We start from the raw sequence: 15,300 nt of genomic DNA on the forward strand, positions 1-15,300 counted from the left end.
TTGACAGCTAGATTGGCTTCACTCATTTCTAGTTTCAGATGTTTCTGCATGACACATTAGAACTCTATTTACTGCAACACTATTTATTGCATACCGCTGGAGTTCTAATGTGTCTTGCAGAAACCTGTTGCATTTTTTTTTTTGCTCTAATTTTTGTATATTTTATTGGTTGAAGGCATGATAAAATTATGAGATCGATACTACATTTGTTACATGCAAACTAGAATGAAGTAAGGACTTCAAAGATTATTGATCAAAAATAGCATTGTGTTTGGCTAGATTGGAAATTCTAAGAAGATGGTTGTCTCTCACTTTTAGCCATGTCAGAGAATTAGTTTAAATGTAAAGAAATATAAACAAATATTGACTCGAGGGAATTAAAAATAGGTAAAGGATTTATTAGAAATGTTGGGGGACATGTTAGTTGGTTGGTAGACCCTCTTGGGATAAAGGAATGGAACACAAAAACAGAAATAAAGTAATTTTGTTTGCTTTGTTAAAACAACAAAGCTCCTACAAGTCAATTTGTAGTGTCAACATCTACATTATAAAGAACACAAAGATTTATATATAGAATTTTTGTACTTCAAACCAAGCCTTCATTTTCAAAGCACAAGGATTTTTTTTCGATTTTTTTACTTTTGATGTCCACTTTTATAACACTGTCCAGCATTCAAAGCATTGTCATCTTCATAACCATGGTTAATGTAAATTTTGCCATCCCCAATGGTCTTCATGTCACTCCTATAAGTTGTAGTTCCAATTGGAGGCCAATCCATGTCCTCTTCCAAAACTGTACGAAACTTTTTATATTTACTACCAGATTTAATGTTTAGGTGTCTCTTCAAAGCCAACCAGAGTGCCCTGTTATCCAGAATGAAATCCTGAAAAGCAATCATTAAGAAGGGAAACTGTAAAAATTAGGTTTTGGCAGATGTTAAAAAAACATAACCCAATATTCCTATGAAAGAACAGACATATTTGCTACAATATTAAAAGAGCATCCAGGGACTTCATGAAAAGCGGTGCCAAAACGCAACCGCAGGTTACCTGTAACCACCACAGGTTGCCCGTAACCACCGCAGGTTGTCCATAACTGCCCCAGGTTGCCTGTAATAACTCCAGATTACACGTAACCACCGCACGTTGTCCGTAACCTCCACACGTTGCCCGTAACCACCGCACATTGACCATAACCAGCGCACGTTGCCCGTAACCACCCCAAATTGCCAGTGACACCCCCAGATTGCCCGTAACCACCCCAAATTACATGTACCCACCCCAGGATACCTATAAGCACTTCAGTTTATCTGTAACAATCCCAGATTGTCTGTAACCCCCCCAGGTTGCCTGTAACCACAACAGGTTGCGCATATCCACCCCAGGTTGCCTGTAATCACGCCAAATTACATGTAACCCCCCAGATTGCACAGAACCACCGCACGTTGCCACTGACCACCGCACATTGCCACTGACTACCGCACGTTGCCACTGACCACCCCACGTTGCCACTGACCACCGCACGTTGCTACTGACCACCCCAAATTGCCAATGACCCTCTCCAGATTGTTCGTAACCACGCCAGATTGCCGTAACCACCCCAAATTACAGGTACCCACCCCAGATTACCTATAAGCACTTCAGTTTATCCGTAACCACCCCAGATTGTCCGTAACCACCCCATGTTGCCCATAACCACCCCACATTGCCCGTAACCACAGCAGGTTGCCTGTAACCATCCCAGGTTGCTCGTTATCACACCAGATTACACGTAAACCCCCCCCCCCCCCCAGATTGCACATAACCACCTCACGTTGCCTCTACCCACCGCACATTTCCCGTAACCACCCCAAATTGCCAGGGAAACTCTCCATAACCACTCCAGATTGTCCGTAACCACAGCAGGTTGCCTGTAACCACTCCAGGTTGCCCGTAACCACCTCCAGATTACCGGTAACCACAGCAGGTTGCCCATAACCACCCCAGATTGTCCATAACCACCCCATGTTGTCCGTATCCTCCCCAGGTTACCCGTAACCACCCCAGGTTGCCCGTAACCACGTCCAGATTACCCGGAACCACCCCAGGTTGCCTGTAACCACCCCACATTACCTGTAATTTCATTTTTTTATTTTATTTTAGTAACTGCGCTATTCTAATAACTATTACTAGCTGCTGTTTTGCTCCAGCAAATTGGCGCTCCCTTCCTTCTGAGCCCTCCTCTAATACCTGTGGGGTCAAAATGCTCAACACACCCCAAAATGAATTCTTTGAGGGGTGTACTTTCCAAAAGGGAGTGACTTATGGGGAGATTTTACTCCGCTGGCACTACAGGGGCGCTGCAAACGCACCTGGCGCCCAGAAACTTCTTTAGCAAAATCTGCATTGAAAAAGCTAATTGGCACTCCTTCCCTTCTGAGCCCTCCTGTGTGCCCATACAGTGGTTTATGCCCACATATGGGGCACGGTTGTATTCAGAAGTACCTGAGTACTTTTGGGGTACTTTTTTCTCCTGTTCCTCGTGAAATTATGAAATTTCATACTAAACGAACATATTATTGGAAAAATTCAGGTTTTTCATTTTTACTGTCTAAATTTGAATACTTTCCTCTAATACCTGTGGGGTCAAAATGCTCATCCTACCCCAAAATGAATTCTTTAAAGGGGTGTACTTTTGAAAATTGGGTGCCTTATGGGGGGATTTTACTCCACTGGCACTATAGGGGCACTGCAAATGCACCTGGCGCTCAGAAACTTCTTCAGCAAAATCAGCATTAAAAAAGCTAATTAGCGCTCCTTCCCTTCTGAGCCCTGCTCTGTGCCCATACAGTGGTTTACGTGGTTTACATATTGGTAATGTGATTTAGCAACTAATTTATGTGATAAGACTTCCTTTTTTAGAAGCAGAGAATTTCAAAGTTCATAAAATGCAAAATTTTTGAATTTTTCATGATATTTTGATGTTTTTCACAAAAAACACCAAGTAGTGACCAAATTTTGCCACTAACATAAAATGCCATATGTTACGAAAATACAATTTCAGAATCACTAGCATACGTTAAAGCATCACTGAGATATAAGCACATAAAGTGAGACAGGTCAGATTTTGAAAAATTCGCTAGGTCATTAAGGCCAAAACAGGCTTTAGAGGCAAGGGGTTTGGCCAAAACATCCGAGACAGACTCATCTGCGGTGACAGCCTGCTCAGCCAATAACTGGCTGAGACTCCCTGTTGACTATTATAAAGCTGTTCAGACTAGAGGCAAGCTGAGGCCTTCTGAGATGTTTGAGCAGATCGGGCAGCAGCTATTCCCTTTACAGCCAGGGTCATTTCATTTGCATTTGTGGCTTGTCTAAAAAGGTTCAGTACACTCCATTCACAATGAGTTAAGGGAAAAGTCTGGTTTGTTATGTGCATGATCTAAAACCTTTTAAGGGTGCCTCACACACACCGGATCCACTGACAGAATCTGCTGTGGATCCAGTGTCAGTGCATCCCTATGAGAATACATACTTGCAGCAGGATTGACATCCTGCTGCGAGTATGTATGTTAACCCCCCCGGGCGGCCAGGGCATACATCCCCTCCTTCCCGCTTCGACTTGCTTCAGGGGTTCTCGGCAGGAAGTCCTGCTCAGCCAATCAGTGGCTGTGGCAGGGTAGCCCACTGATTGGCTGAGCGTTACCAGCAGATGTTGGGAACCCCCGAACATGTGGGGGATGTGTTCTTCCTATCGGTACCTTAATTGAGCATATGCGACTTTTTGATCGCGACTTTTTTCTGGATTTGATGGGATTTGACAGGATTTTTTTGCGCTTACGCCCTTTACTGTGCGGGATCAGGAATATGATAAATTAATATTTTGGGCGATTATGCACGGGGCGATACCAAACATGTTTATTTATTTATTTTTATTTATAATAGGGATGAGCGAACCGAACCGTAACGAACCAGATTCGTTACGAACTTCGCAAAAAGTTCGGTTCGTCACCGAACCGAACTTTGAGAACTTTCGTACGCATATCTCCTGATATTCGAATATTCTATAAGCGTACGCATATCTCCTGATAGTCGAATATTCAATCCCATTAAAGTCTATGGGAACAAGTATTCGATTATTGAAAAACATCTATTCGACCACTTGGAGGTTCACCAAGTCCACAATGACACCTCAGGAAATTATGCCAACACCACTGGAATGCAACTGGGACAGCAGGGGAAGCATCTAACACCACAAAATTTCCGGTAATAAAGTCACAAGTCGATGTTCTATAGGTGAATTACCTGGTTATTAAAGGGTGTATGAAAATTTTATAGGTACAGCTGGTCGGCTGTATTATGTAGCACGTAGCACTTGGTAAACAGAGTGCCTTATTGTAGCACAGCAGCCTGCTTGTACAACCCTGTGTATTTATGTATGACGTAGCAGCACGTAGCACTGGATGAACACACATACTGTACTACTCTTTTTTTTAGATCGAGACGTCTAGCACGTATCAGCAGCACAAAGCACTTGGTCAGCAGAGTGCTTGCACTACCATTTGTAGATTTGCTACTACATATTTGAATGGAAACACCCAGTAGCCTTGTTTGCTGTCACTGAATGGAAACACCCAGTAACCTTGTTTGCTGTCACTGATTGAAAAAAACCAGTAGCCTTGTTTGCTGTCACTGAATGGAAACACCCAGTAACCTTGTTTGCTGTCAATGAATGGAAACACACAGTAACCTAGTTTGCTGTTACTGAATGCAAACACCCAGTAACCTAGTTTGCTGTTACTGAATGCAAACACCCAGTAACCTAGTTTGCTGTCACTGAATGAAAACACCCAGTAACCTCGTTTGCTGTCACTGAATGCAAACACCCACTAACCTAGTTTGCTGTCACTGTCACTCGCTCATCACTAGGTGTGAACTTAGCTGAAATGTCCCTCTTTGACCATGCAGAAAGTTGTGAGGTATGCAGTCATATTACTCACCGCGACGTATCTCTCTTCGAAGCTTGGTTAGGATATCAGGGCTTTTTAATTTTAAATCCGACCATTTTCGATGGATTTGCCCTCTGGTCTTCTGGACATTTAGCTGTCTCCGAAGGGCACGCAGAACTTTCTGTATAATTTTTTATTTTATGTTGGTTAGGGTTTTTCACACATCCCTGTCTTAAATCATAGTCCCTGTCATCAAAGAACTGGACCATGATCTTTAATTCGGGCCTGGTGAATGGAGCAGCTGTCTCTGCCATGTTTCCTGTCTTCTGCTGTGCACACTGCAATGGTCGCATGAATGTCATGTATGCGTCGCACAAACTTCGTACGCATCGCTAGACGTACACATATCGTACGTATATACGCACGCGTAACTAACTGTTAATAGCTGGTTTATACTGCGATTTTGTGGTGTCAGATGCTTCCTCTGCTTTCCTAGTTGCATTCCAGTGGTGTTGGCATCATCTCCTGAAGTGTTATTGTTGACTTGGACATGTTTTTGACAGCTGCATCTGAAAACTTGATTAGTGGGCACGGCGATCGGACTGTGCCCGCTAATAGCCGTGGTCCTATGCTACATGCCGCACCCGGGACTGTGGCAGTTCAGAGTGGAGTCACCGCGCAGCCCCGCTCTGAACTCCCCGAGGCGACCGCAGAGCGTAAATATACACCCACGGTCGTTAAAGGGTTAATATTAGCCCATTGTTAAAAAAAAGTCCATTATAAAGATGGTAATTCTCCCGCAGGTTCTCTATTTCAATGCATGCCTGGTTTGGATTCCTGACTCCTGGTTTCGGAAAATTTGTTAGGTTATTGAATAGGTTAATTTGGGGACGGAAGAGAGTTCGGTTACGATATGATGTGTTTACACTAATGGAAGGTGAGGGCGGGCTGTCCCTGCCGGACTTTCGGCTGTACTTCTTGGCGGGGAGGGCCCAGAGTCTGGCCAGGTGGAGAGCCTCCCTGATTCTTTTTTTAACTACGCATATTTTTTTTTTGTTTTGATGGAATTGCAAGGTTTTTATGACCTGTGTATAGCTCTGTACGTTCATATTTTTGTTATAATGTGAACTTGAAAAATAAATATTTAAAAACAAACATGCCCAAACAGCTCCCATGTCCAGGCAGACCTTTAAAACATGGTTTGGGCATGCACAGCCATTTCAGTTTTTTGTTAAGAAATCACTTTCTGTGATTGTGTGCTTACTAGAGATGAGCGAGCATGCTCGTCCGAGCTTGGTACTCGTTCGAGTATTAGGGTACTCGATGGTACTCATTACTCGGACGAGCATCTTGCCATACTCGAGACAATGGCATCTTCCTCTTCCTGCATGTTTGGCGGCTTTTTCTCAGCCAATCATCAAGCAGGAGAGTCTTTGGGAGCTCGTAGCATCACGTAGGAACCCTACATGTCGATAGCAGCGATTGGCTAGCGAGAACAGATGACACTGGCCTATAAGTATCTGGGCCGGCGGTGCTTGCGTCATACTGGAAGAGATTAGGGAGGCTAGGGAGAAAAGAACCCAACAGCCCTTGTAAGGGCTTAAAATCTTTATTTATTTATTTATTTTTTTTGATAACTCCAGACTTCTAGCTGTGACTTGCAGTGCAGCCACCACGATTTTAGCTGCAAACTGTGGTGATCAACTGCTGCTGGTAGTCCTCAGTACTATTATATTTCTTTGTGGCTGGTGCTGCTGCTGTTGCACATTGTATTGCTGTAATTTGTAGTACAGCTGCATAGAACCTCACTGCTCATTGTCCTGTGTAACAGGTGGCATACACCATAAACCACCACTTACACACAGACTTTACGACAACCTCCGAAAACTAGTGTGACCACTATCTTTTGTCATCTGCAGCCAGTCAGCAGGCTTGCTTTATTTCTTAGTGTAGCCATATCCAAACTCACTGCTGATTGTCCTGTGTAAGAGAGTGGCATACACCATATATCAGCACTTATCCACAAATTCTATACGACTACCTCCAAAAGTAGTCTGAGTAATATATTTTCTTGGCTTGCTGTGATCTGTAGTGCAGCCATCTCAGTCTTGACTGTGCAGTGTCCATAAAATGGTGAACCCCAGGGGTAAGGGTCGAGGATGAGGGCGTGGGCTTGAAACACTATGGTCCCGCTGACTCCCCTGCTCCTGCAGACCGGACGCGTCAGCCCTCACCCACCCCGGCCGGGAGCACGGCGCTCCTGGTGCTTCCTGGTGTCCCAGGCCGGGGTGGGTGAGGGCTGATGTGGCCGGCCTGCAGGAGCAGAGAGCGGCGGCCGGCCGGATAGTGTGAGTGGCGTCGGGGAGTCAGCGGCGCGGGTGGCGGGGAGTCAGCGGGACCATAGTGTTTCAAGCCGGGAGGAGGAGAGGGAGCGGAGGAGGAGGGGGCACTTCTGTGAGCGGCTGCGGCAGAGTGGCCGGCACTTCTGTGAGCGGCGGCGCGGGCGGCGATAAGATAGCACAGGTGCTACTCCCCCATTATCTGCAGACAATGGGGGAGTAGTACTTTGTATATGTTCCCAGCACCGAGCAGGGAGGGGGGAGGTAGATGGCACCTCTCTCCCTCCCTGCTCGGTGCCCTGCAAATGTATTTACTGAATACATTTATGGGATACTTTGGGGAGCAAGGACACTTGTATTCAATCGCAAAGTACAGTACATAACATTACATTCACATACACTGTAATTCCTATGGAGTGTCCAGCAAGGGCGCACTATATATAGAAGTCAATGGTACTCACTGACTTCTATATATATATATAGGGTGCCCCCTGCTGGACACTCCATAGGAATTACACCATTCGTCATGACGTCACTAGTTCTGAGAGAATTCTAACCCTTCCTGAAACACTAAATCAAGGGAAATAGCAGTATATGAGCATTTCCCATAATTAATGTACATTAGAAAATTGTATAACTTTCCATAAGTAATAACATATAAAAAATAAATTTTGGCCGGACTTCTCCTTTAAAGAGATTATCCAGCTTTTTATTATATCAGCTGTTTAACCCCTTAACGACATCGGGCGTAAACTTACGCCCTCGCGCCCTGGTACTTGGCGCATCAGGGCGTAAATTTACGCCCGATGTTTCCCCGATCGCTGCGTGTTCACACACAGCGGTCGGGGAAGATGGCCTGCTATAAATCATAGCAGGCCATCTTAGCTTCACGGCACGGGGGGTGGTTAACACCCCCCGTGCTTACGATCGCCGCTATAGGCTGATCAATTCAGATCAGCCAATAGCGGTGATCGGAACCTTTCCGGGTCATCGGCGACCCGATGACCCGGAAAAAAATGGCGGTCGGTGCTGTCCGAGGACGGCACCGACCGCCATTACTGTAAAAAGTAATGGTGATCGCCGTGCCACCGGCCCGATCGCCGTGAACGGCCGGCCGGCCGTTCACGGCGATCGGGCCGGTGGCACGGCGATCAGAGTCCCACAAAATAGTAAATACCTGCCCTGGACCCCTCAGCTAGGTAGCCGAGGGGTCCAGAGCAGGTATTTGTACATTACTCACCTGTCCCGGGCTCCTGATCGGCGTCTTCCGGGTTCGCGGCATCCTCGTCTTCGTTCGGGTCTTCGGCTTCTTCCGTGACGTCACGTTCGGCTTCTCTCGGCTATTTTCGGCTCCAGCGTCGGCTGTTTCCGTATTTTGCGCTCTGCTGCCCTCTAGCGGCTGATATGTGTAATACACGTATCAGCCACTATAGGGATGTTCAGAATGTAGAAAATTTTTTTTTTTTTTTTCAAATTTTTTTTTTTTCTATTTTCCGCACCCTATCGCCGCTGAGTGTTGATCAGCATCGCACGAAAGTGCGCTGCTAATCAGCAACTCCTCCTTTTTGGCGTAGGGTGTTTTTTTTCTATATTCTACTGCCACGGTCTGCTGATAAGTGCCGCACATAAGTGCGGCATTTATCAGCAACTCCTTTGTTGGCGTAGGTTTTTTTTTTAAACTTACTGTAAAAAAACACGTAAAAAACACTACATTACACCACACTACATTGAATAAAGTTTGACACTACACCACTACATACCCCATATACCAATCCCCGTATAAAGATGGCCCCCAGGGTGTTTTCGGCGTCAGAGGGATACGTTATTATTGCCTCCGACACCGAAACAGCCAGTGAGGATGAATGGGGGGATCCTTCTTTCCTCCATTCATCCTCATCATCCAGTGACGTGTCTGGGGGTAGCGTAGCGTACGCTGCCCCCCAGACACATCTTTTCCGCCAGTACCGTCCCAATAAGAGATGACGGTATGGAGTGAAATTCAACAAACTGTGTGAGCGTACCTCAGGGTACACTTACAGATTTAGGGTACGTGCACACTGCGGAATGGCGAAGGATAACCCTTTGTGCATTCCGCAGCTGGCACCCGCCGGCGGACTGATGCGGGCGCATGTCTCTACCCGTGTCATAGACTCCATTCTATGCACGGGCGGATTCCATCGTCCATCCAAAGAATGAATACGTTGGACGGAGAGCGGAATCCGCCCGTGCATAGAATGGAGTCTACGGCACGGACGGAGACGTGCGCCTGCATCAGTCTGCCGGTGGGTGCCAGCTGTGGAATGCACAAAGGGTTATCTGTCGCGATTCCGCAGTGTGCACGTACCCTTAGAGTGTATGTAGGAAGGGACACCTGAATCCAGCCCCCAGATGCCCCCTCCCCCCCCATCCTCGGAGTTAGTGGGAAGATCGTTCGGGAACTGATCTTCCCACTGCTGGATAAAGGTCACCACCTGTACGGGGATAACTTTTATACCAGCACCCCCTCTTCCGGTCCCTCGCTGCCCTGTAGCTTGCGGCACGATCCGAACATATCAGAAGCCGTAATAGTGCCCTAATATTTAGCAGCCATGGAGCGGACCCAGCGCTTCTGGATATGAAGGATCCCGTATCGCACCAGGACAACATTTTCCAGGTGACGTCCCCCACACTGGAGAACAGGAGACCCCAGAAGAAGTGCAGAGTGTGGTGTAACAGGGGGATCAGGAAGGACACCATTTTCCCGTGTGACACCTGTCCTGATCACCCCGGCCTCTGCATACTGGATCGCTCCAAGGCGCACCACACGTCATTGGGGTTCTACATTATCTAAATTCTGTCCCTTATTCCTATTTCAGGGGTCACGTTGATCCAGGGATTATTCTGATCGCCATTATGGAGTCGGGAAGGAATTTTTCCCCTGTGATGAGGCTACTGTCGTCTGCCTCACGAGGGGTTTTTGCCTTAATCTGGATCAACACAGGTTGAATTTGATGGACACCTGTCATTTTCAACCTTATAAACTAATAATTGGCCCAATACCCCCAAATAAATTAGAATGGTCCCTTTTCCCCAGCTAAGTAGGTATGGCCGCCATTCCCATTAGAGGATGCCATGATGCAATTACAAAGCCTCTGTGCGGCCAGGAAAGTAGAAACCCCCCACAAGTGACCCCATTCTGGAAACTACACCCCATAAGGAATCTAAGAAGGGGGGCAGCGGGGATATGGCCCCCTGGTGACGGCCACATTTGGGACGTGAAAATGAAAAAAATTGTATTTTTTATTTTCTCGGCACATGTTCTACGTAAGTGCCCGTCACCAGTGGGGTCCATATGCTCACTGCACCCCTTGTTAGATTCCTTATGGGGTGTAGTTTCCAGAATGGGGTCACTTGTCGGGGGTTTCTACTGTCCTGGCAGCACAGGAGCTTTGTAATTGCGACATGGCCTCCATCCTCCATTCCAGCCTCTAAATGGCGCTCTGTCCCTTTGGTGACTTGCCCTGTGCCCATATGGCACATTATGCCCACATGTGGGGTATTTTCGTACTCAGGGGAAATTACCCTACACGTTATGTGTTCACTTTCTTTTTTAACCCCTTGTGGAAATGGAAAAAAATCAAGGCTAGACCAACATTTAGTGTAATTTTTGTAAAATTTTTACTCTAAATCATTAATCTTGTCATGTTTTTTCATTTTCACAAGGGGTTAAAAGATAAAAAAAACATTTAATGTGTAGAGCAATTTCCCCTGAGTACGGAAATACCCCACATGTGGACATAAAGCGCCATGCGGGTGCAGGGTAAGCCTCCGAAGGGAAGAAGCGCCATTTGGTTTTTGAAGGCTGGATTTGGATGGAATGGATTTCGAGGGGCCATGTTGCATTCAAAAGGCCCCTGTGTTGCCAAGACAGTTGAAACCCCCCACAAGTGACCCCATTATGGAAACTGCACCCCTCAAGGAATGTAACAAGGGGTGTAGTGAGCATATGGACCCCACTGGTGACGGACACAAATGTGGAACAATGTGGCGTGAAAATGAAATGTTACATTTTTTACACTATAATGTTGGTTTAGCCTTAAATATATCATTTTCACAAGGGGTTAAAAGAGGAGAAAAAAAACAAAATGTGTAGCGCAATTTCCCCCGAGTCCGTAAATACCCCACATGTGGACATAAAGCGCCATGCGGGTGCAGGGCAAGCCTCCGAAGGGAAGGAGCACCATTTCGTTTTTGAAGGCTGGATTTGGATGGAATGGATTTTGAGGGGCCATGTTGCATTCAAAAGGCCTCTGTGTTGCCAAGACAGTTGAAACCCCCCACAAGTGACCCCATTATGGAAACTACACCCCTCAGTGAATGTAACAAGGGGTGTAGTGAGCATATGGACCCCACTGGTGACGGGCACAAATGTGGAACAATGTGGCGTGAAAATGAAATATTACATTTTTTACACTATAATGTTGGTTTAGCCTTGAATTTATCATTTTCACAAGGGGTTAAAAGAGAAAAAAACACACAATATGTGTAGAGCAATTTCCCCCGAGTCCGTAAATACCCCACATGTGGACATAAAGCGCCATGTGGGCGCAGAGCAAGCCTCCGAAGGGAAGGAGCACCATTTGGATTTTGGAGGTTGGATTTGGCTAGAATGGATGATGAACGCCATGTCGCATTTACAGAGCCCTCGTGCTGCCAAAACACTGGAAACCCCCCACAAGTGACCCCATTCTGGAAACTGCACCCCTCAAGGAATCTAACAAGGGGTGCAGTGAGGATATGGACCCCTTGATGATGGGCACATTTGTGCCATGAATGTGAAAAAATGAAATTTTTCCCTTTCACGTCACATTGTTCCACATTTGTGCCCATCACCAGTGGGGTCCATATGCTCACTGCACCCCTTGTTAGATTCCTTGAGGGGTGTAGTTTCCAGAATGGAATCACTTGTGGGGGGTTTCCAGTGTCTTGGCAGCACGAGAGCTCTGTAAATGCGACATGGCCCTTGAAATCCTTTTCAGTAAAATTCGGCTTCCAAAAGCCAATTGACGCTCCTTCCCTTTGGAGGCTCGTCCTGCGCCCCCTTGGCACTCTATCGCCACATGTGGGGTATTTCTGTACTCGGGAGAAACTGCTCTACACATTTTTTGTCTTTTTTTGCCTCTTATCCCTTTAAGAAAATGAAAAATTGAAGGCTAGAACAACGTTTTAGTGTAAAAAATAAATTTTTCTTTTTTCACGCCATATTGTTCGGAAAATCTGTGAAGCACCTGTGGGGTCCAGATGCTCACCGCACCCCTTGTTACATTCCTTGAGGGGTGTAGTTTTCTAAATGGTGTCCCTTTAGGGGTGTTTTTTAGGTTTTGGCACCCTAGAGCCTCTGCCAACCTGAAGTGGTACAGTCAAAAATGACCAAATATAACGGAGGCGTTGAAATTCACTAGGCGCTCCCTTATATCTGAGGCTTGTGGTTGCGTCAAATAGCGCAATACGGCCACATATGGGGTATTTCTATAAACTGCAGAAACGGGGCAATAATTATTGGGGTGCATTTCTCTGGTAATAGGTTTATAATTATGAAAAATATTGGATTACAATAAAATCTCTGCACAGAAAATTAAAATTTTCAAATTCCTTACACACTTAGCTTTTATTTCTGTGACTCCCCTAAAGGGTTAAAACACTTTCTGGATATGCTTTTGCAGAGTTTGGGGGGTGCAGTTTCTGAAATGGGGTGCTTTGTGGGGCTTTCTAACATACAGGCCCCTCAAATACACTTTAAACCTGAACAGGTCCCTAAAAATATCTGATTTTGAAATTTTACTGAAAATTTGGAAATTTGCTGCTAATGTTTTAAGCTTTCTATTGTCTAAAAAAAATGAAAGATAGTTTAATAAATGCCGCCAACATAAAGTAGACATGTTGCTAATGCTATTTAATATATAATTTATGTGGTATAACCACTTTCTGTATACGCAAAGAAGTTTCAAAGTTGGAAAAATGCATTTTTTCACATTTTTTCACATTATTTGGGTTTTTTTCATAAAGATTTGTTATGAGTATCGACTCCAATTTACCAGAAATGTAAAGTACAATATGTCACGAGAAAACAATCTCAGTATCAGCCGGATAGGTAAAAGCATCCCGAAGTTATTAATGACTAAAGTGACACTGGTCATATTCATAAAATTTGTCTCTGTCATTAAGGCCATTTCAGGCTCTGTCCTTAAGGGGTTAAAGTCTTGATGCTTACTTAAGCGCTGCAGCCTCTTTGTCATGTACTGCTTGTACCGACATACTTTCAGTAGTTGGAATGCAAAGTATTGTACAAAAGTGCAGTTCCATTCAAGTGAATGCTATAGTACCTTTCACTCCAACATTGTAACGTTATACTGCACATTTAAGACATGAACCACAGGTCAATTTCCATGTGGCTTTTGTTTGGATATTTTTTTTTTTTTTTTTTTTTTTTTTTATAGCATGTGGATAAGTTTACTTAAAAAATTTTCATAGGCAGTCTGGCAATTCACCCTGTGGGCAGGCATCCTAACACCCAATCATTAATATCAGGACAGCTTTTTGTGATGGTCTAATATCTAATCAGATTGTGTAAAGCAGCCTTCCTAAGACAGTTTAAAAAGTAGAAAATTCATAGTATGATAACCACTACTTACCTCCACTAGGAATGATACCACTAGACACACAACCAGTAAAATTAGCATGTGTATTCTCCAGCTGGTTGGAGTGCAGACAAGCTAAAAATAAAGAAAATTCACATAAATATTCATGTTGGACCATGTGAGAGCCAGCACAATCTATTCAAAACCATACACTTACTTCCAAATCAAGATAAATTTTTGGAAAGTCAGCAAATATAAAGAAGATGGTGAAGGCAGTTTCTATTATCAGTACAACCACGAACAAATCTGCAACACAAAACATGTCTCTATAACAGTGCTGTCATTTCATAACTACAGAGTTTAAATCACTATTTTTAACATTTTTGTAACAGTGCAGTTTTCCTTCAGTTTTGTAGTATAATTCCAGAATTGGGCTTTTTTTCCTTCTTTTTATGGAATTAAAACATAGATTGGTAGACAAAGGCTATGTTCACACAACATAATTTCAGCTCAGTTCAAAACCACATCCCTCATTTTTATTCAAAAATAACGGACGTCATTTAGCAGCCTGGCCTCCCCTTAGTGCAATGACTGGTGTTGGTACATTATTCTAGTTTGGGGTTACTAATTGGACTTTGGGTGCGGCTTAATTGAAAAGTCCATTGAATTAAATAGTAAAACGGAGAAAGATCGGTAACAAAAGAAAAACTGTGTGAACAACTAATAAAAAATGTCTGCTGTTTGCATAAGACGTCCAAAAATAATGATCATGTTCATTATTTTGATGTCTGCAGTAAAAACGTCTGTTGCTCAATACATTGTGTGCATTGGACGTCCGTTTTCCCATTGACTGCAATGTATTGCATTATAGTCAGTTAAATCGCGGCAAAAACTGACGTTATTTTAAATAGCAAAATCGGCCGCTTTTTCTCTATATTTTTGACGTTGCATAGCATTGATCAGTATTATCAATGCAATCATTATAGATCGCAGCGTTTAAGAGGTTAATGGTACTGTCACTCTGCTCAGTTCCTGACACATTTATGTGTGCAGTGCTGCACACATTGAAGCAGCCCTCCACACAGTAAAACTCTTCCACGTCAGGAGCTTTTATAGACATTCCAAAAGCACAGGGCATTTGTAGTTGGAATGTTTATATACTGTACGTATTGCTGATGTGAAGTGATTAATGCCGGAAAACCAACAACCCTTTTAAGTGAAAAGTCTCTTCCAACTATATTTAAAAGTGTTCCAATGAGGGGCATTCTTTTGAAACATTTATATAACACATCATTACCATAAGACATACTACCATTACCTCCCCTCTAGTTCTATGGCGTATTAAAAACCATTCTATATGCTAGGGGTACTCAACAACTTTTAGTGAGGGTCCGAGCTGAACATCAGTAGGAAATG

General features: G+C 44.4%; 1 protein-coding gene across 3 annotated transcripts in view; it reads right to left on the reverse strand.

The window, feature by feature from the left end:
- Positions 1–377: 377 nt before the first annotated feature.
- The window catches only part of LOC138795670 (probable cation-transporting ATPase 13A4), a 276,072-nt gene continuing 261,149 nt past the window's right edge, over positions 378–15,300 (reverse strand). For all 3 annotated transcript variants that reach the window (XM_069975055.1, XM_069975057.1, XM_069975056.1), the window contains 3 exons: positions 14,102–14,190; positions 13,939–14,019; positions 378–884 (listed from right to left, as the gene is read on the reverse strand). In XM_069975055.1, the coding sequence (XP_069831156.1) occupies positions 636–884; positions 13,939–14,019; positions 14,102–14,190 (419 nt within the window). In that variant the 3' untranslated portion in view covers positions 378–635. The remainder of the gene's footprint in view (positions 885–13,938; positions 14,020–14,101; positions 14,191–15,300) is intronic.

This window comes from Dendropsophus ebraccatus, chromosome 6, assembly GCF_027789765.1.
Source record: "Dendropsophus ebraccatus isolate aDenEbr1 chromosome 6, aDenEbr1.pat, whole genome shotgun sequence".
Classification (NCBI taxonomy): Eukaryota; Metazoa; Chordata; class Amphibia; order Anura; family Hylidae; genus Dendropsophus; species Dendropsophus ebraccatus.